This window comes from Archocentrus centrarchus, chromosome 20, assembly GCF_007364275.1.
Source record: "Archocentrus centrarchus isolate MPI-CPG fArcCen1 chromosome 20, fArcCen1, whole genome shotgun sequence".
NCBI classification, from domain to species: domain Eukaryota; kingdom Metazoa; phylum Chordata; class Actinopteri; order Cichliformes; family Cichlidae; genus Archocentrus; species Archocentrus centrarchus.
This window is the reverse complement of record NC_044365.1, coordinates 32,467,617-32,490,151: the sequence shown is the minus strand read 5'-3', so window position 1 is coordinate 32,490,151 and position 22,535 is coordinate 32,467,617. Positions and strand designations below refer to the sequence as shown.

General features: G+C 46.3%; 2 protein-coding genes and 2 non-coding genes across 4 annotated transcripts; all 4 read left to right on the top strand.

Annotated features, from left to right (window-relative positions):
• The first annotated feature begins 267 nt into the window (after positions 1–267).
• rpl22l1 (ribosomal protein L22-like 1) lies at positions 268–3,753 on the top strand. Its single transcript, XM_030756786.1, has 4 exons — positions 268–425; positions 3,059–3,172; positions 3,351–3,472; positions 3,540–3,753. The coding sequence occupies exons 1-4, from the start codon at positions 417–419 to the stop codon at positions 3,682–3,684; spliced, it is 390 nt and encodes a 129-aa protein (XP_030612646.1). The 5' UTR covers positions 268–416; the 3' UTR covers positions 3,685–3,753.
• Positions 3,754–7,643: 3,890 nt separating this feature from the next.
• On the top strand, positions 7,644–21,841 carry LOC115799589 (probable cationic amino acid transporter). The gene is made up of 7 exons (XM_030756817.1): positions 7,644–7,944; positions 8,030–8,266; positions 8,408–8,625; positions 9,466–9,612; positions 17,295–17,503; positions 17,575–18,338; positions 21,468–21,841. Exons 1-7 carry the CDS (start codon positions 7,644–7,646, stop codon positions 21,839–21,841), a joined length of 2,250 nt encoding a protein of 749 aa, XP_030612677.1.
• Positions 9,988–10,059, top strand: trnaa-ugc (transfer RNA alanine (anticodon UGC)). The gene has a single exon. It is a non-coding gene; the product is annotated as a tRNA-Ala (tRNA).
• On the top strand, positions 10,424–10,495 carry trnaa-cgc (transfer RNA alanine (anticodon CGC)). Its single transcript has one exon. It is a non-coding gene; the product is annotated as a tRNA-Ala (tRNA).
• Positions 21,842–22,535: the final 694 nt, after the last annotated feature.

The following is a 22,535-nucleotide window of genomic DNA, read 5'->3' as shown; positions in this document are numbered from 1 at the left end:
TGTGGCGGTGTGGAAATGAAGATGGCTGAGTGTGTGAAGAGGCTGTCAATGATTGCCCGGGCTCAGCAGGTTTATTATCAGTGCCTGGGCTGCACTGACCTTTGGACCTGCGTCCTCCCTCACAGACGCGCTGCAGCAACAACAGCTGTCAGAAGTGTGCAGCCGCCTGTTTTCGGGTTAAACTCCGGTTTTGTTTAAATGTACCTGTTCGGGTTTCAGCTTACAGCTGTAAACCAAAGCTCCAGCAGGAGCTCTGCAGTGTCAACAGTCAGGCGTAGGTCTTTAAATCGACCCATTTTCCTGATGCATGTGGGTTATAAGCCCATTGACCATATTTGGTAGGGCGTTCCAAGCGGCACGCACGACGTCACTGCTGCGTCACCTCCGCTGCGCTCTTTCTCGTGCAAGCTCTCAACATGGCGCCGGTAAGTCTCGCTAGGTCCTCCGGCTCTTGGTTAATTTAATCTGAATTTCTGCGTCTCTTTGTTTCTTTGGGCCTTTGGTCGCTCCTTTATTAAAGCGCCGAGCGTCCCCCACGTATAGCTGTACGGATAAAGCCTTATTTGGTTTAGAAAAATAAGAAGTTAGCCGAGTTAGCATTAGCTCGTAGCATCCCGGATGCACGTGTCCCATTCATTAGTCCTATAGCCCAGTGGTCCCCAACCTTTTTTGAGCCGCGGACCGGTTTAGTGTTAGAAAATATTTCCACGGACCGGCTTTTAAGGTGTGGCGAATAAATACGTCAAAATAAATGATACGACCATAACCAAGTGTGATATTTTCTACGTATAATAATAAAAAACGTGAATCCACTTTGTATTCGTATGCAACTCTATCAGCAGCGTCCTCGTAACATCCCGCCTCAACATGAATAACAGGCTCTCTGCCCACAGCGCTCCCTGGTCAGCTGTTAGAGCCATGGTAAAACATGCCTTCAAAATAAGATACACCGCAAAAACAAATACAGTAGAAATCACCTCAGTCGGATTCAAATGGCCCAGTTTGGGGTCTATTATCGAATTTCGCTGCAATGGCTTCTGCTTCATCTATGAATTTGCTTCTGCAAATTTTATAATCTGAAATTTTACTCGTAAGTGCAAGTTTGTAGCTTACACTTGCCACGATTGTCCCCGGTGAAATGAACTGATATAAACACTAAAACAATTTCCAGGCGTTGTTAGTGTGTGTGTAGTTGTGCATGAACGAGCCGATGCATGGAAGTGGGCGGACAGGAGCTGAGGAGGGTTTTAGCGCTAAACTCATCCAGTTTATGCGATCACATTTAACTGGAAATTTATTACAATGGGACCAGATTTTTCATCCGAGGTAGGTGAATATCCGACAGATTTATGTGATGATTTTATTGGAATTAATGTTAGGAAAAATCAGGACCTGCAGATGCCATCCAACTAGAGCGAAAACCCGATTTGTGCGACTTCGACTTAGGTGATTTTTACTGTATAAAGCGCATGAAAAATACAACTCACCATAACACTGAATCAGTGTAAGCCCCCTGAGCTTGTTTCTCTGATACTCATTTTTGCTGGCTTCTGGTTTGACTGGGTTCGGCCGATTTCACATGGAGCGTGGCTGCAGAGCCGCGGTGTCAAGCGCTGGAGAGTCAGTTTGATGGCTGGGTCTACCTCACTGCTATCCCCGGTGTTGATAAATAAAAATGGTAAATGGACTAGTTCTTACATAGCGCTTTTCTACTCTTGTTGAGCACCCAAAAATTTAAAGAAGCGTTATGTAGGTCAACCAACCGATTTCGTTAGACAGGCCTGAAGCTTCTGGGTTTAATTTTAGCGGTGACGTATCATGTGAGCAGAAACGTCTTGACACGTCAAGAGGAAGTCATGGAGGGAAGTAACGGAGCGAATCCGCCCATTTTTCAAAATAAAATATAGTTTAGGCGCAGATAATAAGTAAAACGGAAATAATTTAAGTTATTTATTCTTTATGTGCGGCCCGGTACCAAATGTCCCACGGCCCGGTACCGGTCCACGGCCCGGGGGTTGGGGACCTCTGGTATAGCCGACCAGACTCCATAAAAAAAAACACGTATTTGTATTTTTAACAGTTTTCTCACCTTGAAGTGTTGCAGTTTGGGTTAGCTAAGTCTCTGTGCAGTTTAAGATCCGCTGGTGAATTCGGCACCACTTAAATGAGCTTCCCGTCTATAGTCACAATATAATAAACACGTTATTGAGAGAGTATGGTGATAGTAGCCAGTTTTTATGAGCTACTGTGTTGCTATCGTCTTTTTTTGTAACAATAATGTAACTGAAATAAGCGCTTATTCTCTGTATAAAAAAAGCCAGCTAATGCTGGGTTGTGTGTTATTTAGGGCTGTCACCATATTATATTTCTCCTATATGATTAAAATAATTCATTTTAACGATATTACTGGATGTAGAGTGTAGAATATTTATTTATTAAGCCGTGTTTTGTCTCTTTTTAGCAAATGACTCTTAAGAGGGTCACACTATCTCAAATAACCAGTTAAAAAAAGAAACTTACCTCCTGACCGTCAGAGATTTGCCTAAAAATTTCCAGGGGAAAAAACTGTTAATAATAATTATGCAAATTAAACAAATATGTTACCTGAAAATAAGCTGTAAATAAAATATCAGCTCTCATCTCCAAAGTCTGCAGTCAGAGGTCAGATATTTCAGGGACATCAGGCATTCATCATTTTAGTTTAGCCCTCCCTTCCATTTGAGACATTTCCCAGAGCTTCCTGTTTATTGCCCATTAAGAAGTGGATTTTTCCCCATGGAATTTTTTCAGGCAAATCTGAAATGGTCAGATTGGAGGCATTTGATGAAGAGTTGGTCTATAAGTGTACAAAAAAACAAGTATTTAATTTTTCACTTCATGTGCCGTACCTGTGGGTATGCAGTGACTCTCCTCAGACTGAAGTTTGTCCACCATCGTATCGGTCTGACTGCTGCCTCTGAAACAAGCCATGAAGAGAAACTTTGCTCCCTTCATTAGTTCACTGATGTTCTAATAAAGTAAAAATGTTACTCAGGTTTCTGTTTTTCTTCCATCACAGCTCAAACAGAAGAGGCCAGCTGGTGGTAAGAAGTCCAAGAAGGGAGCAGCATGGAAGTTCACCTTGGACCTGACCCACCCTGTGGAGGACGGGATCCTGGACTCTGCCAGCTTCGTAAGTCTTCCTGCAGTCTGGTTCATTTCTGATCATGTCCCCATAAGGCGGTTATTAAAGAGTTAATTTAGTGTGTTTTCCAAGCGGCTGACCTGGTCTGTGGACTAGGGCGCCCTTCCCTAGCTCCATATTTACTAGGGTTCTCTTCCCTAGTGCATTACTATGCTCTGTCCAATAGGAAACCTTCCTTAAAGAGAGGATCAAGGTCAACGGGAAGACGGGGAATCTGGGTGACGTCGTCCAGGTCGGCCGCATGAAGAACAAGATCAACGTGACATCTGAGAAGCAGTTCTCCAAGAGGTAAAAGGAGTTCCACGAGAACCAAAGAGAAACCCTGGAAATGGTTCTAATGTGAAATGTTCTGCAGGTATCTGAAGTACCTCACAAAGAAGTATCTGAAGAAGAACAACCTGCGCGACTGGCTGAGGGTGGTGGCCTCTGACAAGGAGACGTACGAGCTGCGATACTTCCAGATCAGTCAGGATGACGAGGAGTCAGAGGCAGACGAGTGAACACCTGCAGACACATCTGTGTGTGTCCGTGTGTGTGCGTCAGCAGGACAATAAATGTGGAGAGGAGAACTCGTCTGTGTCGTTTTTGTCAGAAAAAAATAATGTGCATGTTTAAAGCTGCTGCATAAATTCATGTTTTCTGGATGAGTGAGTCAATAACGATGATTGCTGCATTTCCATCCTGCACTGGGGTGGTCTCAGTCTGACGGAAGCTGCTTTCCTGAAGCACCTTCAGGTCCTGTGGTACTGTGAGCTGCTGCTCAGTTTCCTCAGCATCCTCACCCTCTGTCTGCGTGGGTTTCCTCCCACAGTCCAAAGACATGCAGTTAGTGGGGTTAGGTTACCTGGTGAGTCTAAATCGCACAGAGGTTGAATGGTTGTATCTTTATGTTGGTTCTGCAGCAGACTGATGACCTGTACAGGGTGTACGCCGCCTCTCACCCAATGGCAGCTGGGAAAAAATGGATAGAAGTTTGTCAGTTTAATTTTAGTTAATGATAATAATCTGGGGTGAGATGTATCTAGTTCTGCAGAGTAAATACACACATGGGAGGAATTCAGCATTCTCACAGAGAAGGAAATGATGCACTGCTGCATGTTTCTTTCATCCACAGATGATGTCACTCTTGCTTCTTTCCCACCGCTGAGGAGCCGGTTCACGTGCCAGTGCTCGTGCTGTTCCCAATGAACCGGCGAAACACTCAAGAACGGGCCCACGTTCCCACTGCGTTTCTGTGAACTGCTCCTTTACGTATGACCGTGGGCGGGTCCTCGTCTGGACATGAAGCCGAAGCGCACAAACGTGGGAGAACACGCTCCCCTTTCTTGTGCTGCAAATACGTTTTAGGGTCCAAACCAAACTACTGCAGCATCTGTGTGCAGCACAGAGGGAAACACAGACAGCGATTAGAGCAAGACGACAAGTACGCACTTTGTGTCCTTTTATCTGTGATATGAACTGATACAAAGCAGCGAGTTCAGCCTTAGAGCCCAACCTAATTCACAGCCCTGAAAATCGCTTCTCCTGTAATACACATGTAATATGGTAGAAAACTTGATGTTGAGATGGCAGAGTCACGCCCTTCTGCCGCGTTCGTGGTTCGAGACCAGCTAGTTTGCGGGGCCGGAGTTGAACCCCTTTTTCGGCTGAGCACCGAGTGCTTCCGCGGTGGAAAACCCGCCTAACGGTTCAAATTACGGCACCGGCTCCGGAACCCTGTTGGTGGGAAAGAGGCCTCTGAGACCACAGAACTTTATTTTCTCAGTTCCACCTCTCCTGTCATCATCATCATAGCAGCCTTAGTAATACTGATAAATACAGCTAGTGTCATGAAATGTAGGATTCAAAAATAAATATGAACCATCATTCTCTGAACAGTCACACAGACAAAGGGAAACCGTACTGGAGACACAGAGGCTGAGATGGTTTGGAGCTGCAGGGGAGGGAAAGAGGAAGACCTCAGAGAAGATTCATGGATGTATGAAGGAGGACATGCAGAGGGTTGGTGTGGCAGAGGAGGATGCTGGGATAGGGGGAGATGGTGGTAGACGATCCTCTGTGGCGCCCCCTAAATGGAGCAGCTGAAAGAATACAATGTAGACCATCATCAAGTTGTTTCTCTGCCACCAGGTGACGCACTGATGTTTGGTTCATGAACAGCATCAGTCTGACATAAAGGGATGCAGTTTAATAAGACCGTTGGCCAGGTGTTTAAAATGAACATAAAAAGCAGTTACACAAAATAACTTCAGACTCAGAGTTACCACAGAGACACACAAAATCCCAAGATGAGAGTAAAAATGGGCCCGTAACCCCAACCAACCAAACAGAAACAGCTAGAATATCTGATGAAGCAAGAGGATAACAAAAAGCTGCAGACACTAGTTTAGTCTCAGTGCCATGGGAGGGAAAGTTAACGCTGAAGCAAAGCCTCATGGAAGCTGTAATTAAACTATCTAATGAAGCATTGTTCTTTAACTTTGAGCACCTAACAATAATTTAGCACTTCAGCTTGAGGCTCCAGCCCTGTGCTCCTGTAAGATAACTGCTTCATTCCCTTAAACAGAAAAGGAGGTTTAACTTTGCTCCCGCTGGATCCACGCCCATGTGCTCATCTGTTGCATATAAAGTGCGTAGCCTCAAGAATGCATCCACCTCCACTTCCATCTGCTGTGCAGTCAGCAGCGCCTGGTGGCGTCTCACATTTTTATACGGCTGCTGTTTATTACATGCAGAAGCTGGCAGCAAATATCTGCCTCAAAATAGTGCATGGAGTAGCATAAAATGAAAATAAACTCCTGAAATCCAGACCTGAGCATTTGTTCCTGGTAAGTAAGGCACCAAAACCTGGTTCTGCACCTGGATCAGATTAAAACAGCCAAACTCACTCAGAGCCTTCTGATTGGGCAACTGAATGTGTGACGGTCTCTGGTCTTGAACTGCCTTACCTGTGCAGACAGAGGCGGAGTATCCCATTTCTGCTGCTTTACACCATAATGTAACTGTATCTGCAGGTAACGCTGTAATCTGACCCTGTGTATCAGATGACCATTAGCAACAGCACACATAAACATCTACCACACACAGAGTCCAGCTAATGGTGTCAGAGGGCTGGAGCTGAGACACCCTGGTGACATTCGGGGGGCACTGGACAAACGACCCCAAAGATCAGACTATAGACTGCAAACAAACGATGGATGTAGCCACCATGATGCCACCATTGTTTAAAAAAATTCTGCTTTTGTCGCTCGATCCTGAACAGTTTTGATGCTAACTTTGCTTTTTGAATTAAATACCCAGAAACCAGATACCAGGTGAGAGTGAATCAAGACACGCAGAGTAAAAAGTACAAAGTATTTAAATCCAGCAGTACTACTAAAAATGAAAGTACTGTGTTTGAATGTAACAAAGGAGCATGGGGTCATGTTTGAAATAGTACTTTATAAATAAACATGCAGTCTGCTCTCTTCTGATGATGAACAATGACCGTCACACTCTTTCATGAAGTGATGTGTTAGGAAGAATGAGCCATGCAGGGTCTGAACACACACCTGAGGTCCCAGCCCCGCACGCTAACAGAGACATCAGCTGAGCTCAGACACTCTCACAGCGGCTCTGTCATCCCTGCAGCGAATGAATGATGGCAGCTACATCACACGCCCTGCTCAGCCTCAGGTGTTGAATATTTGATCAAATTGGTCACATGGTTTCAGGTCTGAATGATTAAATAAGGCCATCTCCTCTCGTCACATATCCTGCAGCTCTGCACTGGACGGGGACTCAGGAGGGAAGCTCAGCAACAGGTGAGTGTATTACCTGTGTACTCAGGTGTGCATGCTTAAACTGCATGATGCATGCTTTAATCAGAGATTTTTAAGCCCGTCTGCTTCCTTAAACCCAACCTGATTGTGAGGTTGACTTCAGTTCAGGTGTTGATTGAGCTCACCTGTTTACAGGTGTACATGATTCAGTTTTAGCCACCATAGTCATACCTGTTGATCAGGAAAGTGGATCCTCCTCATTCATCATTAATGTTTCAGAGAGGGAGTCTCGCTCTAGTGAGTGAGGAGAACAGCTGATGGTATCCCAGCTTCACCTCATTAGCATGAAAACAGGCCTACAGGACCACAGGCTCGAATACAGAACCAGTGACAGCAGGAAAAGATCAGTATAGAGACGCAGAACGACCACGAAGGTATTCAATATAAGAGATTCAAAATGGCCTCTAAGAGACACAAAATGACCTCATAAAACCTGAAGAACCACGAAGAGACTCAAAGCCAATAACACCATCCATCAAACCCTCTACCGCTTCAGTATCCTTAAAACTTTTTGTCTTCTTTTCAGAGTTTCTACAAAGTTTCATGATGATGTGAGAGTATGACAGACACAGAGGCAGGAGGAAGGTGGTAGGAGTGAGTAACTCATCAGCATCAACAGGTAATAACCAGGTGTAGCGATGGCGGCGTGGCTGGGTCGGGTGTCGCTGGGCGACACCTGGTACAACATGTACTCCCGACTGCTGAGGACCAAACCGGTGGGATCCATGGGCCACAGCTCGGACGATCTCACCGAGCTGGCGGAGGGGTCAGCGGTCGGGCTGGCCAAAGTCCTGACCACCGTGGACCTGGTCTCCCTCGGGGTGGGGAGCTGCGTGGGCACAGGGATGTATGTGGTGGCGGGGCTGGTTGCCAAAGCGATGGCCGGGCCTGGGGTCATCCTGTCCTTCATCATTGCAGCGGTGGCCTCCATACTGTCAGGTAAGCAGAGGTTTGAAGTACTTGCACCAACCAAACAAAGCATTTAGAGCAGTCTGGTGGCCACATTGTGTCTTTATTCATGCAGGTGTGTGTTACGCAGAGTTCGGTGTGCGAGTCCCTAAAACTACTGGCTCGGCGTACACCTACAGCTACGTGACGGTCGGGGAATTTGTGGCATTTTTCATTGGCTGGAACCTGATCCTGGAGTACCTGATCGGTACAGCGGCGGGGGCTTCAGCTCTCAGCAACATGTTTGACTCTCTGGCCAACCACAGCATCAGTAACTACATGATCACACACCTGGGCACAGTCAAAGGACTCGGTCAGTGGCTCTGCAGTTTATTTAACTGTTAGAGAGGAAGCACATGAACATTAATGCTACAGAAATACCAGATTTAGCTCCAAGCTCTTAAGTTATGGGTAAAAGTACCCGATACTTAAACTCTGTTTCTCGCTGTCTCAGGTAAAGGTGAGGACACGTACCCCGACCTTCTGGCCTCGTTCATCGCCCTGCTGGTCACAGTGATCATTGCTCTCGGAGTGCGTAACACTGTAGGCTTCAACAATGTCCTGAACATGGTCAACCTGGTGGTCTGGGTCTTCGTTATCATCGCTGGACTCTTCTTCGTCTCTGCTAACAACTGGGAGGGTGGCAGGTTCATGCCATACGGCTGGTCGGGGGTGAGAAGCTATGATGCTGTTAAAGCAGCAGTTAAAGGGGACCTTTACACTTAAAGTGGTACTTACAGTACACTATAGCACCAGCTATAGCTAAAAGCTCATTTTCGGCTGTAGGCCTGCAGTGACACATAAACGTCTGCAAAATTAAATATCCTTAAAAAGTTTGGTTAAAAAAATATTTGGTTGTCCTAAAAATTCCATGAAAAGTCTTCATCCAAAGCTCTCCAGGGAAGACGGCTGCCCCTCCCTGAGTGTGGGTCCATTAAAACAGAGTTCTTCCTCCCATTTGTCCCCAATTGGTTGCTCATAAGAACTTTGTTGGGGATCCCTGTCAGATATAATGAGTCTTTACCTTCCTGCATGAAACAATTGCACTTTAAAATTGAAAGTTATGTTTTTTGTGCTTTTCTAAAGATTTAAATTTAATCTTCCTTCAATCATGACTTTACTTTTATTTTTTTGTTTGAAGCCTGTTAAAGTTAAAGTTTAGATCCAGATCACACCCAGCTGTTGTTTCAGAAATGCCAACAAGCATCTGTTTTGTTTTTTTTATTCATAAACATGTAACTGAAACACCTGTCTTCTGATTGGCTGCCCCTCGTAAACAAATTATTTAGCTGGAGCTGTATGCCTGAGATGACCATAAAAGGAAATCCTGTCTCTATTACATCAGAAATATCAAAGCCTGAAACCTGAACCTTTGACTGACAGGCACCGTACTGACTTCATTATTTAAACTTTGTCCATGTTTATTATGAGAGTCCATAATTGGAACAGTCTCTATAGGACAGCATGGGTCCAACCCTGTGAGAGCTTTAGTGACACGTTCTTCCTGTTCAGGTGATGCAAGGTGCAGCGACCTGCTTTTACGCCTTCATCGGCTTTGACATCATCGCAACAACAGGAGAGGAAGCCAAAAACCCCAACACCTCCATCCCTTACGCCATCACTGCCTCACTGGTCACCTGCCTCACCGCCTATGTGTCGGTCTGTACAGACTCGAGCAGGATTTTGATGCATGCTCTCATTGTTCAGCTTTAGTTTAAGGATGGTCCCGGTGTGTTTAATGTGTGTGTTGCACTAACTGTACACTTTCCACCTCCATCACAGGGTTTAAGGGAAACTAAAATCTTGACTGGACAAAAATACTCAGTCTAACACTTTAATGTGCATCATTTTGAAGTGCCTGCAGGAGAGAGACGTGCAGGGCTTCTGACTGTCAGCTAAAATTCAGAAGCTGTTTTATGATGAGTCTTTATGAAAACTGGTGAATGCATTTAAGCTCAGAAACTGTTTCAAATTACTGATCAAACCAAAAACATCTGATGGGCCCTAAAAAGTGTAGAAAAGAATGACATGTATGGGGATGTAGCTCAGTGGTAGAGCACATGCTTTGCATGTATGAGGTCCTGGGTTCAATTCCCAGCATCTCCAGGCTTTATAGCATCAAGCTACTTGATTTCTTAGTACTTAAATATGCTTTGGGAGGTCTTGTGTGAAAGTTAGCCACAAATTAAGTAAATTGTTGTGTTCATAAAGAGAAACTAAAACAATTACAAGACTAAAGTCAAAATGTTCCACAACGAGGCTCAAAATGTCAGCAATACTCAAAACAACCAAACACAGAGATGTAACGGCCACAAAGAGCTTCATAATGACTACAAGAGGCACTAATTCTGATTCTGATTCTGATTCTGAAACAACAGCAAAGAGATTCGAGATGCTCACTAGACCACAACCATCTGATGGGCCTTAAAAGTGTGTGGAACAGGCAAGATTGCAATACATGCCCATGTATGGGGATGTAGCTCAGTGGTAGAGCACATGCTTCGCATGTATGAGGTCCTGGGTTCAATTCCCAGCATCTCCAGATATTTTAGCATTAAGCTTCTAAATTTCTCAGTTTTTAAATATGCTTTGGGAGGTCTTGTGTGAAATGTGGCCATTGTGTATAAATGGTGGTTGTGTGCTGAGGGGCAGCTGGTTCATTAAATGCCACTAAAAGACCAGAAAGAGACTAAAATAGCAATCAAAGACTTAAAATATATAAAGTTAAAATCACAGTCCATTGCACAGTGGGAAATCACTAGGGCCTGACAGATTTACATCTGAATGGTTTAAAGAATATAAGCATAAGCTTACCAATTATCTAACTAAAACCTTCAACTACAGCTTCGGTACTACACATCAGTTGCCAGAAACAATGGCAGATCTGTTTAATCTTGAAAAAAACAAAGACCCAGAAGATCCGGCCTCTTACAGACCCGTCTCACTTATCAACGTAGACACAAAAATTTTGGCAAAGGTGTTGACTCTTAGGCTAGAACCATTGATCGCCAGCTTGGTGAAGCCTGATCAAACAGGATTCATTAATTGAAGAAACTCCTTCCACAACATCAGGAGGCTTATGAATATAATACAGTTCGCTCATAATAATGCCATTCAGGGATTAGTGATGTCCCTGGACTCATTAAAAGCCTTTGATAGAGTAGAATGGCCTTTTCTTTTTCGTGTTATGGACAAATTTAAAATTGGGAAAGGATTCATTGAACGGGTAAAATTTACAATCCCCTAAAACCTCCATAATTGTTAACTCCCATTGCTCAGATACCCTCCTTCTGGTGCTGGGAACCTGACAGGGGTGTCCACTGAGCCCCCTCCTGTTCGCACTGGCTATTGAGCCATTGGCAGAGCTTATAAGAACTGAAACCAAGATAAAGGGGATAGAGGTTGGTGGCAAAATACATAAAATTTCTCTATGCAGATGATGTACTTCTCTTTTTAGATAAGATTGATACATCCATCCCACACTTGATGGAATGTTTAGAGCAGTTTGGACATGTGTCAGGTTTTAAGATCAACCTGTCAAAGACTGAGGTCATGCTGGTGGTGATTGCTCTGGTGAAGAAACTGTTCCTGAGTCTGTTTGTTCTGGCTTTTGCTCCTGTAGCTCCTGCCAGAGGGCAGCAGGTCAAACAGGTCAAAGCCAGGGTGTGAGCTTTCCTTGATGATGATTCTGGCTCTGCTGATGCAGCAGGAGGTGTAGATGTCCATCAGGGAGGGGAGAGGGCAGCCAACGATTCTTTGTGCTGTCTTGACTACCCGCTGAAGCCTGACCCTGTCTGCCTCAGTGCGGCTGCCGTACCATACTGTGATACAGTACGTCAGCAGGCTCTCAATGGATGAGCGGTAGAAGGTCAGCAGCAGGTTTGAGTCCAAATTGTTCTTCCTGAGGACACCAAGAAACCTGAAGGTGTGGACCCTCTCCACATGCTCGCCGTTGATGTAGAGGGGGGCTGGGTCAGTCCTGTGTTTCCTGAAGTCGATGATGATCTCTTTGGTTTTCATGGTGTTCAGTGCAGGTTGTTCTCTGAACACCAGGCTGTCAACTTCAGGACCTCCTCTCTGTAGGTTGCCTCATCTCCCCTTGAGATGAGCCCGACCACTGTGGTGTCATCAGCAAATGTGACGATGAGGTTGTTATTGTGGGCCAGACTGCAGTCATGGGTGTAGAGGCAGTACAAGAGGGGGCTCAGCACACAGCCCTGTGGGGAGCCAGTGCTCAGTGTGTGGGTGGAGGAGAGATGGGGGCCAAGTCTCACAGTCTGGGGCCAGTTGGTTAAGTAGTTCTTCATCCAGGAACATGTGAGAGGGGGGAGGCCCAGGGTGTGCAGTTTGGTAGTGAGAATGTCCGGGATGATTGTGTTGAACGCTGAGCTGTAATCCACAAAGAGCTCTGCTGCTGCTCCAAGTGGCTCAACACAGAGTGGAGAGCTACAGCGATGGCGTCCTCTGTGGATCTGTTTGCACGATATGCAAACTGATGGGTGTTGAAAGTTGGGGGGGGGGGTGGTCCTTGATGTGCTGGAGAACCAGCCTCTCAAAGCACTTCATGATTATCGGTGTGAGGGCCACAGGGCAGTAATCAATGGTGATGGATGACCTTTGGGCACGGGGATGATTGTAGCTGTTTTTAGGCGGGGTGGGGTGGGGGGTGACTGCTTGGGCCAGGGAGAGGTTGAAAATCCTGGTGAGAATCAGGGTGAGCTGGTGGGCACATGCTTTGATCACCTTGCCAGGTACTCCGTCTGGTCCGGCAGCCTTCCTGGGGTTCACTGCCAGGAGCACGCGCCGTACCTCATGCTCCTGGACAGTGAGTGGGGTGGAGCCTGGTAGCGGGGGACAGGGCCAGAGCAGATGGGTGGTCCTGAGGTGTCTCAAAGTGAGCAAAGAAACAGTTAAGTTCCGCTGCTAGTGACACACTCAGGTCTCCTGCAGTCACATCACAGCCTCTGAAGTTTGTGATGTTCTAAATGCCCTGCCACACCTCCTGTGAGTTACTGCTGGACAGATGGGACTCTATTCTCCTCCTGTAGTCCGTTTTGGCTTTTTAAATTCCTCTTTTCAGGTCAGCTCGAGCAGCACTGTACAGAGCTCTGTCGCCTGACCTGAAGGCAGCATCACGGGTTTTGAGGAGTGAACGGACCTGGCTGTTCATCCAGGGTTTCTGGTTAGGGAAAACACAGATGTTTTTGCTAACAGTCACATTTCCGATACAGAACTTAATGTAGTCCAGTACCGTCCCTGCGAATGTTTCCAGGTGCTCATGTTCGAATAAGTCCCACTCTGTGTATGCAAAGCAGTCCTGTAGGTCGGAGAGTGTGTTTTCAGGCCAGGTTGTAATGGTTTTTACAGTAGGCCTGGCTCTCCGTCTGAGGGGGGGTGTATGCTGGGGTGAGCAGCAGGGAAAGATGGTCGGACCGACCTGAGGTGGGGGAGGGGTTTGGCTCTGTAAGCGTGCTTAATGTTGGAGTAAACATGGTCAAGAGTGTTCTCCCCTCTTGTAGAACATTTGACATGTTGGTGGAATTTCGGGAGTACAGTCTTTAAGTTGGCCTTGTTAAAGTCTCCCGCGATAATAAGAACACCGTCGGGGTGGACCCGCTGCTGTTCATTAATGGTGTTCAGCAGGAGAGAGAGCGCCATGCTAGCATTAGCATTGGGAGCTAAATACACAGCTGTGACGATCACTACTGTTAGCCCATCCATCCATCCATCCATCCATTTTCTTCCGCTTATCCGGGGCCGGGTCGCGGGGGCAGAAGCCTAAGCAGAGAAGCCCAGGCTTCCCTCTCCCCAGCCACCTCCTCCAGCTCATCTGGAGGGACCCCAAGGCGTTCCCAGGCCAGCCTATCTCGGCTGGCCTGGGAACGCCTTGGGGTCCCTCGCCTTGGGGTGACGCCATAATCTCTCCAGCGTGTCCTGGGTCTACCACGGGGCCTCTTCCCGGTGGGACATGCCCGGAACACCTCACCCAGGAGGCGGCCAGGAGGCATCCTAATCAGATGCCCGAGCCACCTCAACTGGCTCCTTTCGATGTGGAGGAGCAGCGGCTCTACTCTGAGCCCCTCCCGGATGGCCGCACTCCTCACCTTATCTCTAAGGGAGAGGCCAGCCACCCTTCGAAGGAAACTCATTTCTGCCGCTTGTATTCGCGATCTTATTCTTTCGGTCACTACCCAAAGCTCGTGACCATAGGTGAGGGTAGGAACGTAGATCGACCGGTAAATCGAGAGCTTTGCTTTTACGCTAAGCTCCCTCTTCACCATGACGGACCGGTGCAGCGTCCGCATCACTGCAGAAGCAGCCCCGATCCGCCTGTCGATCTCCCGTTCCCTTCTCCCATCACTCGTGAACAAGACCCCGAGATACTTAAACTCCTCCACTTGAGGCAAGAACTCGTTCCTGAGCCGGAGATGGCACTCCACCCTTTTCCGGCTGAGGACCATGGCCTCAGACTTAGAGGTGCTGATTCTCATGCCAGCCGCTTCACACTCGGCTGCGAACCGTTCCACTGCGAGCTGGAGGCCCCCCCCTGATGAAGCCAACAGAACCGCATCATCTGCAAAAAGCAGAGATGAGACTCTGAGGCCACCAAGGAAGAAGCCTTCCGCCACCTGGCTACGCCTAGAAATTCTGTCCATAAAACTTATGAACAGAATCGGTGACAAAGGGCAGCCCTGACGGAGTCCAACACCCACAGGAAACAAATCCGACTTATTACCGGCTATACGGACCAAGCTCTCACTGTGGTTGTACAAGGACTGAATGGCCCGCAACAATGGGCCAGACACCCCATACTCCCGCAGAACCTCCCAAAGAACACCCCGAGGAACACGGTCGAATGCCTTCTCCAAGTCCACAAAGCACATGTAGACTGGTTGGGCAAACTCCCACGCACACTCGAATATCCTTGAGAGGATAAAGAGCTGGTCCAGCGTTCCACGACCAGGACGAAAACCGCATTGTTCCTCCTGAATCCGAGGTTCGACTAACGGACGCACCCTCCTTTCCAGCACCCTGGCATAGACCTTACCGGGGAGGCTGAGTAGTGTGATCCCCCGAAAGTTGGAGCACACCGTCCGGTCTCCCTTCGTAGCCCCTTAACTGGCAAGGGCCCAGTGACGGGCCGTTTGTAGTCCCTTTTATATGGCAGGCTAGACCCTCCCATTTTTATTGAAACGTCATTAGGCCAATCATGTAACTGGCTGCACCAAATCACCTGACAAAGCTACGTGACGCCCTCTGAGTATTATTGGCTCTGGGAAACCCATTTCTTAACATGATTGGCCGAATGAGGTGTCAGTCAAAATGGGCGGGTCTAGCCTGCCATATAAATGCACTTCATTCGGCCCGCGGACCAGACGCAGCCGATTAATAGGCTATGAAATGGGTTGTTCAGAGCCAATAATGACCAGAAGGCGTTATGTAGTTTTTGTCAGGTGATTTTTTTGCTGCCAGTTAAGGGGTTAAAGATGGGGACCACCACCCCGGTCTGCCAATCCAATGGCACTGCCCCAGATCTCCACGCGATGTTGCAGAGGCGTGTCAACCAAGACAGCCCTACAACATCCAGAGCCTTCAGGAACTCAGGGCGAATCTCGTCCACCCCAGGGGCTCTGCCACCAAGGAGTTGTATAACTACCTCAGTGACCTCACCCCCAGTGATGGTCAAGTCATCCCCCTCATCCCCAGACTCTGCTTCCACTACAGAAGGCGTGTCAGTGGGATTCAGAAGGTCCTCGAAGTATTCCTTCCACCGTCCGACTATAGCCTCAGTTGAAGTCATCAGCACCCCCCCCGCACTATAAACAGTGTGAGTGAAGCACTGCTTTCCCCTCCTGAGTCGCCTGACGGTTTGCCAGAATCGCTTCGATGCCGTCCGAAAGTCTTTTTCCATAGCCTCACCGAACTCCTCCCACACTCAAGTTTTTGCTTTGGCCACTACCCGAGCTGCATTCTGCTTGGCCTGTCGATACCTGTCAGCTGCCTCTGGAGTCCCACAGGCTAACCAAGCCCGATAAGACTCTTTCTTCAGCTTGATGGCTCCCTTCACCTCCGGTACTGTTAGCCCTCTAGGCAGAAAAAAAGGCCGACACCTTACAGACATGTACTCGAGGTCTGAGGAACAATGTTTGTCTATGATTGTTCCGTTGTTACACCAGTCCTCATGCACGTAAATACAGAGGCCCCCTCCCCTGCTCTTACCGGAGTCCTTTGTCCGATCCCCGCGTAGCAGAGTGCGGCCTACTAGCTGCACGCTAGCATCGTGAATCTGCAGGTGAAGCCAGGTCTCAGTGATAATCATCACACAACAGTCACGAACATAGTAATTTCCAGCCAGCTGTAACTCTAGGTTGTCCGTTTTATTTACCATGGATCTGGCGTTGGAGAGATACAGGCTCAGCAGAGGAGGCCTGTGTGGTTGGCGTTTTAGCTTCAACATAAGGCCGGACCTGCACCCCCGCTTCTGCTTCCTTTCCCTCCGCCGTCAGCGGTGCCTTCCAGACCCGATAACAATCCAATAACTGCAAAGGCCAAGACTTACCAAAACAATAAGCTTCTAATGGACCTTAAAAAGTGTGAAAAACGGGCAAGATTTCAACAACAACAACAACAACAACAACAACAAAAAAGAAAGCATAAAAGGGGATGTAGCTCAGTGGAAGAGCATATGCTTTGCATGTACGCGGTCCTAGGTTCAATCCCCAGCATCTCCACATATTTTAGCATTAAGTTTCTTCATACAGATTAAAACAATAAGAGACCTATGACACGAACAACTGTAAACAAACTCAAAATGTCGACGAAACTTAAAGACCATAGAGAGACCAACCACCCCAAAAGCTTCTGATGGGGAACAGGCATCATCATCTGTGTTCATGTGGGAATGTAGCTCAGGGGAATAGAAATCACAATTATTACAAAAACTTGATAAAGAAAAACCTCAAAACAAGCTGAGATGAAAGTAGCAGATGGAAAATGATGTTTCCTCCAGCTGTTATGACCACTCCAAAAAAATGTAGAATGGAAACAAATAGCAAAAGAATTCAGATGGTATTATTATCATGCCATCTACACACAGGAAGCCGTAGTACTGGTCAGATGATTCCATTACAAATGTTCCAGAAGGTACCAGCAGCACAAACACTGTTGAGAGATTCAGTTCAGTGACTTCATGAAGCAGCCACATCTCCCGATTAACAGATATTTATATGCAGTAATACTGTGTGAATATCTTTATTACATGTGACCTTTTAATTACTTGTGCTTCCTCCTGATGAAGAGCGATTATAATTCAGGAGTCCCTCATCCTTTCTACTCTGCAGGTGAGTGTAATCCTGACTCTCATGGTCCCCTACAACCTGATCGATGGCTCAGCTCCTCTCATGGAGATGTTCGCCGTGCACGGCTTCCTGTGGGGGAAGTACACTGTAGCCGTCGGCTCTATAGCTGGTCTCACTGTCTCTCTGCTGGGGTCCCTGTTCCCGATGCCCAGGGTCATCTATGCCATGGCCCGGGACGGACTGCTGTTCAGGTGAGGAGGTACTTAAAAGCACACATGATCAGGAGCTTTGATATGACTTGTTTTTGTGTCTGTGTTTGAAGGTTTCTGTCTCATGTGACTGCACTCACACACACTCCCACGGTGGCGTGCGTGGTGTCAGGGAGCCTGGCGGCCGTCCTCGCTCTGCTGGTGAGCCTCAGGGACCTGATTGAGATGATGTCCATCGGCACCCTGCTGGCTTACACTCTGGTCAGCGTGTGCGTGCTGCTACTGCGCTATCAGCCTGACGACCAGACTGACACGCATCAGTTTGACTCTGAACATCAGGACATCGACTCCCTGAAGCATGAGGATGCCAAAGACAACCAGATCCTGACAGATAATGACGAGTCATCTTCTTACCATGCCGGCAGGATGGAAGGGGAGGGAGATGACTCTGATTTCCACACAGGCCACGCCTCACTGCTGAAAAGGCTTCTGGGAGGTCATTACTACACCCTTCGGCTGCGTTTGGGAATGCCCGATGCGTCAGCACGACCCACCCCTGCCACCGGCCGCATAGTGACCAGATGCACTCTCCTCCTCTTCTTCGTGTCCTTCCTCCTCTGGTCCACCATAATATTTGGAGTTGAGCAGGGCACAGGCGTTGGGGCGGTGTTTTCCGGATTGATGGCAACAATGATGGTGGGGTCACTGGCAAAGCTTTTGATTATGATCATACAGCAGCCAGAGAGTACAAGGAGTCTGCCCTACATGGCACCATGTGTTCCCTTTGTCCCTGCAGCAGCCATATTGGTCAACAGTTACCTCATGCTCAAACTGTCTCCACTCACCTGGGCAAGGTTTACCATCTGGTGCCTCATAGGTGAGCTGAAACATTCTTGACTATAGATTATAGTTGATCTGAAATGGAACACTGAGAAGTAGCAAAAATATATTAAAAAAAAAATATAATAATATATATATATATATATATATATATATATATATATATATATATATATATATATATATTCTCTTATTGGTTAGATGGTGAGAGGGTTGGGTACACAGTCATTTGGTCGGTTTGGTGGGTAAGTTGTTTGGTTGGCTGAGCTGTTTACTGGTTGTTTGGTTGTTTGTATGGTTCACTGGTTTGTTTGGCCAATCTGTTAGCCAGTCAGTTGGTTGAATGATGAAAATTATGGTGCCACCTTCTCAGAGTAGTATTTGTATTTTTCATTGTTCTCGTTGGTTTGCTTTTTGTTTGCTTTTTTGTTGTCAGACAAAAAGGAAAGTATAACTTGTTGACTTTTTAAGCCATCAAAGGACAAAAACTTGTCACATGCACTGATAACCCCCCCCCCCCCCCCCCCCCCAAAAAAAAAAAAAAATCAAACATAGCCACATTAGCATTTTAGCTGCCACCACTGCTAATGTGGAGGTGTCATAAAGGGCAGTGTGAATGGGCAGAGTTGGACCCAAATGCAGTGAAATCAAAATACAAAATCTTCTTGGAAACAATGCAAGGAACATAAGACAGACACATGACACACCACCATAACCAAACAACGACATGATAATACACAAGAGAGCTGATGAGGGGAGTAGAAACAGCTGGGAGCACAGGTGCATCAAATAACACACATGACAAAGAGGAAGCAAAGTAGAGCATAACACACCAGGACCAGAAGACTGTCAAAATAGAACAGGAAGTGAAAACAAACAACAAACAAGACAAGAATGCAGACTTGACATACAGTGGCTTGCAAAAGTATTCATACCCCTTTAACTTTTCTATATTTTGTCACATTACAACCACAAACATAAATATATTTCACTGGAATTTAATGTGAAAGACCAACACAAAGTGGTTACAATTGTGAAGTGGAAAGAAAATTATACATGATTCAAAACATTTTTTACAAATAAAAAACTGAAAAGTGTGGTGTGCAAAAGTATTCAGCCCCCTTTTTTCTGAGTGCAACCAGTTGCATTCAGAAGTTGCCTGATGACTGCTAGTGACTAAAAAGAGTCCACCTGTGTGTAATCTAATCTCAGTACAAATACAGCAGACAGGTCAGGAAGAAGGTTGTGGAGAAGTTTAAAGCAGGCTTAGGCTATAAAAAGATTTCCCAAGCTTTGAACATCTCACAGAGCCCTGTTCAATCCATTATCCAGAAATGGAAAGAGTACGGCACAACTGTAAACCTACCAAGACAAGGCCGTCCACCTAAACTTACAGGCCCAACAAGGAGAGCACTGATCAGAGATGCAGCCAAGAGGCCCATGGTGACTGTGGACCAAATGCAGAGATCCACAGCTCAGGTGGGGGAATCTGTCCACAGGACAACTATTAGTCATGTACTGCACAAATGTGGTCTTTATGGAAGAGTGGCAAGAAGAAAGCCATTGTTAAAAGAAAACCATAAAAAGTCCCGTTTGCAGTTTGCCAGAAGCCATGTTGGAGACACAGCAAACATGTGGAACAAGGTGCTTTGGTCACATGAGACCAAAACTGAACTTTTTGGCCAAAATGCAAAACGCTATGTGTGGCAGAGAATTAACACTGCACATCACTCTGAACACACCATCCCCACTGTCAAATATGGTGGTGGCAGCATCATGCTCTGGGGCTGCTTCTCTTCAGCAGGGACAGGGAAGTTGGTCAGAGTTGATGGGAAGATGGATGGAGCCAAATACAGGACAATCTTGGAGGAAAACCTGGGGTGGAGGTTCACCTTCCAGCAGGACAACGACCCTAAACATAAAGCAGGGCTACAATGGAATGTTTCAAACCAAACATATTCATGTGTTAGAACGGCCCAGTCAAAGTCCAGACCTAAACCCAATCCAGAATTTGTGGCAAGATCTGAAAACTGCTGTTCACAAACGCTCTCCATCTAATCTGACTGAGCTTGAGCTGTTTTGCAAAGAAGAATGGGCCAAAATTTCAGTCACTAGATGTGCAAAGCTGGTGGAGACATACCCTAAAAGACCTGCAGCTGTAACTGCAGCAAAAGGTGGTTCCACAAAGTATTGACTCAGGGGGGCTCAATACTTTTGCACACCGCACTTTTCAGTTTTTTTATTTGTAAAAAATGTTTTGAATCATGTATAATTTTCTTTCCACTTCACAACTGTATACCACTTTGTGTTGGTCTTTCACATTAAATTCCAGTGAAATATATTTATGTTTGTGGTTGTAATGTGACAAAATATGGAAAAGTTCAAGGGGTATGAATACTTTTGCAAGCCACTGTATGAGGTGGTAAGCACCCAGGGAACCAAAGCATGACCTTCCATGACACACAAGGCAAGAATCTAAGACATGAGAAACGAAGACACAGACTGAACACTCAACACTAGGGAAAACTGGGAAACTAGAAATCAAAACACAACCTAAAACACAACCATGAACAGAAACAAAAGAAGCTCAAAGGAAAACATGATTAAAAAAAAAACAAATCATAAACCAAAACGCTGGGTCAAAGGACCCAGGATCATGACAGGAGGCTTCAACATGCTTCCAAAGAGTCCTGGAAATATTAGTTACTGTCTTCCAGGACCTTAACAATTAAACCTCGTTTGAGTGGCAATGATTTAAACACAACAACAACCTTGATATACAATCAAATGGAAGGACTTCAAACTAGACACAAAGGACCTCACAGTGCTGATGCTTTGCTTCAAATGAGCAACTATTAATAATTTATACTTAATATTATGTGTTATGCAACCTAAGTTTTAAGTGATAAACCTGGAGCTTTGGGGCCTTGGTTGAAGGACCTGTTGGGTGATAACTAGACTAGAAAACTGGATCTTAAAATACAGTGTTCCCATCAAAGACGAGAGAAGATACGGTTCATATGAAGTGTGTATCCAGGATTCTTTTAGAGCTCCAGTTGGTTGGCAGATGCTTCATCTGGAATTCATAAACATTGAAAATTCTCCACAGCCTGATGTCTGTTCCTGCTGACCTCCCTCTAACTCTCTGCTGCATGTCCATCTTCAGGTCTGTTGATCTACATTGGTTATGGAGTGTGGCACAGCACGCTGGAGCTGAATGCTCGGGAGCAGCAGGCACATGCCAGCTCCTACCAGCGTTATGACGACCACCTGGATGAAACCTTCTCCCCCAGTGATGACCTTTATCCTCAGGACCAGAACGAGACACCCTACCAGGGCTGGTCTGCCCCTGAGGAGAGAGGATACCCCTACCAGCAGCAACACCAACACAAGATGCAATATGAGGACCAAGAGAGTGGAGAGCTGGAGCACAGCCAGTGTGAAGATAATGGGGACCAGTATGGATACCAGTCTGGATCAGGAGGCAGCAGGTCCAGGGGAAAGACCAATTATGGGTTTAATGATGAAGAGGAGGACTGAGTAATATGAAAGAGTGAATAAAACTTCTATGTTTGATGCAATATTTTAATATTTGTGGATGCTTTTGTGAAAACCAGGATCAGATATCAGCAGAGCAAGAAGCTTCAATAAAGTCTAACATGCTTGGCTCGAAGGCAGCTGGACGTCTTTGGTCTGCAGCCTGTTGGATGAGAGGTGAAATATCCTTAAAGAAGTCCAGCTGCCTTTGATGATGTACCTGGATGACTGAGAATGGACACAAACACTCACCTGCCTCCAACAACCTGACAGTGGCAGTAACCTTTAACCTGCCTCTGTAAAGTCTGTAAAGTGTCTTCATGTGTTTGTCAGATTTGCAGTTGGCTTCAAATGAAGTGATGAAGGTACATATTATTTCTTATTACAAACCAGCATTTTTTCTAGTGGCCACCATGAGTCAAAAAGAAGTTATATCCACAGTATTCCTGACTTCGCGCCACTACCCATAATTCATAGCGGAAGCTGGTAGTTTACTTCCGTTTGCGCTGTTGTTTACGGTTGCGGGCTTACACTCTTGCCGTTCATTGAAACATTTTGACACTGCAGTTTCTTTTACCTGCCTAAATGGTACCACATCAGAGGTGGAGACATTGCAAGGATGTTTTAAAAAGCAGCGAGGTAACAGTGCCTCAGCCGTCACTTGTGTAAATGACATGAAATTATGGCCTGAAGTCGC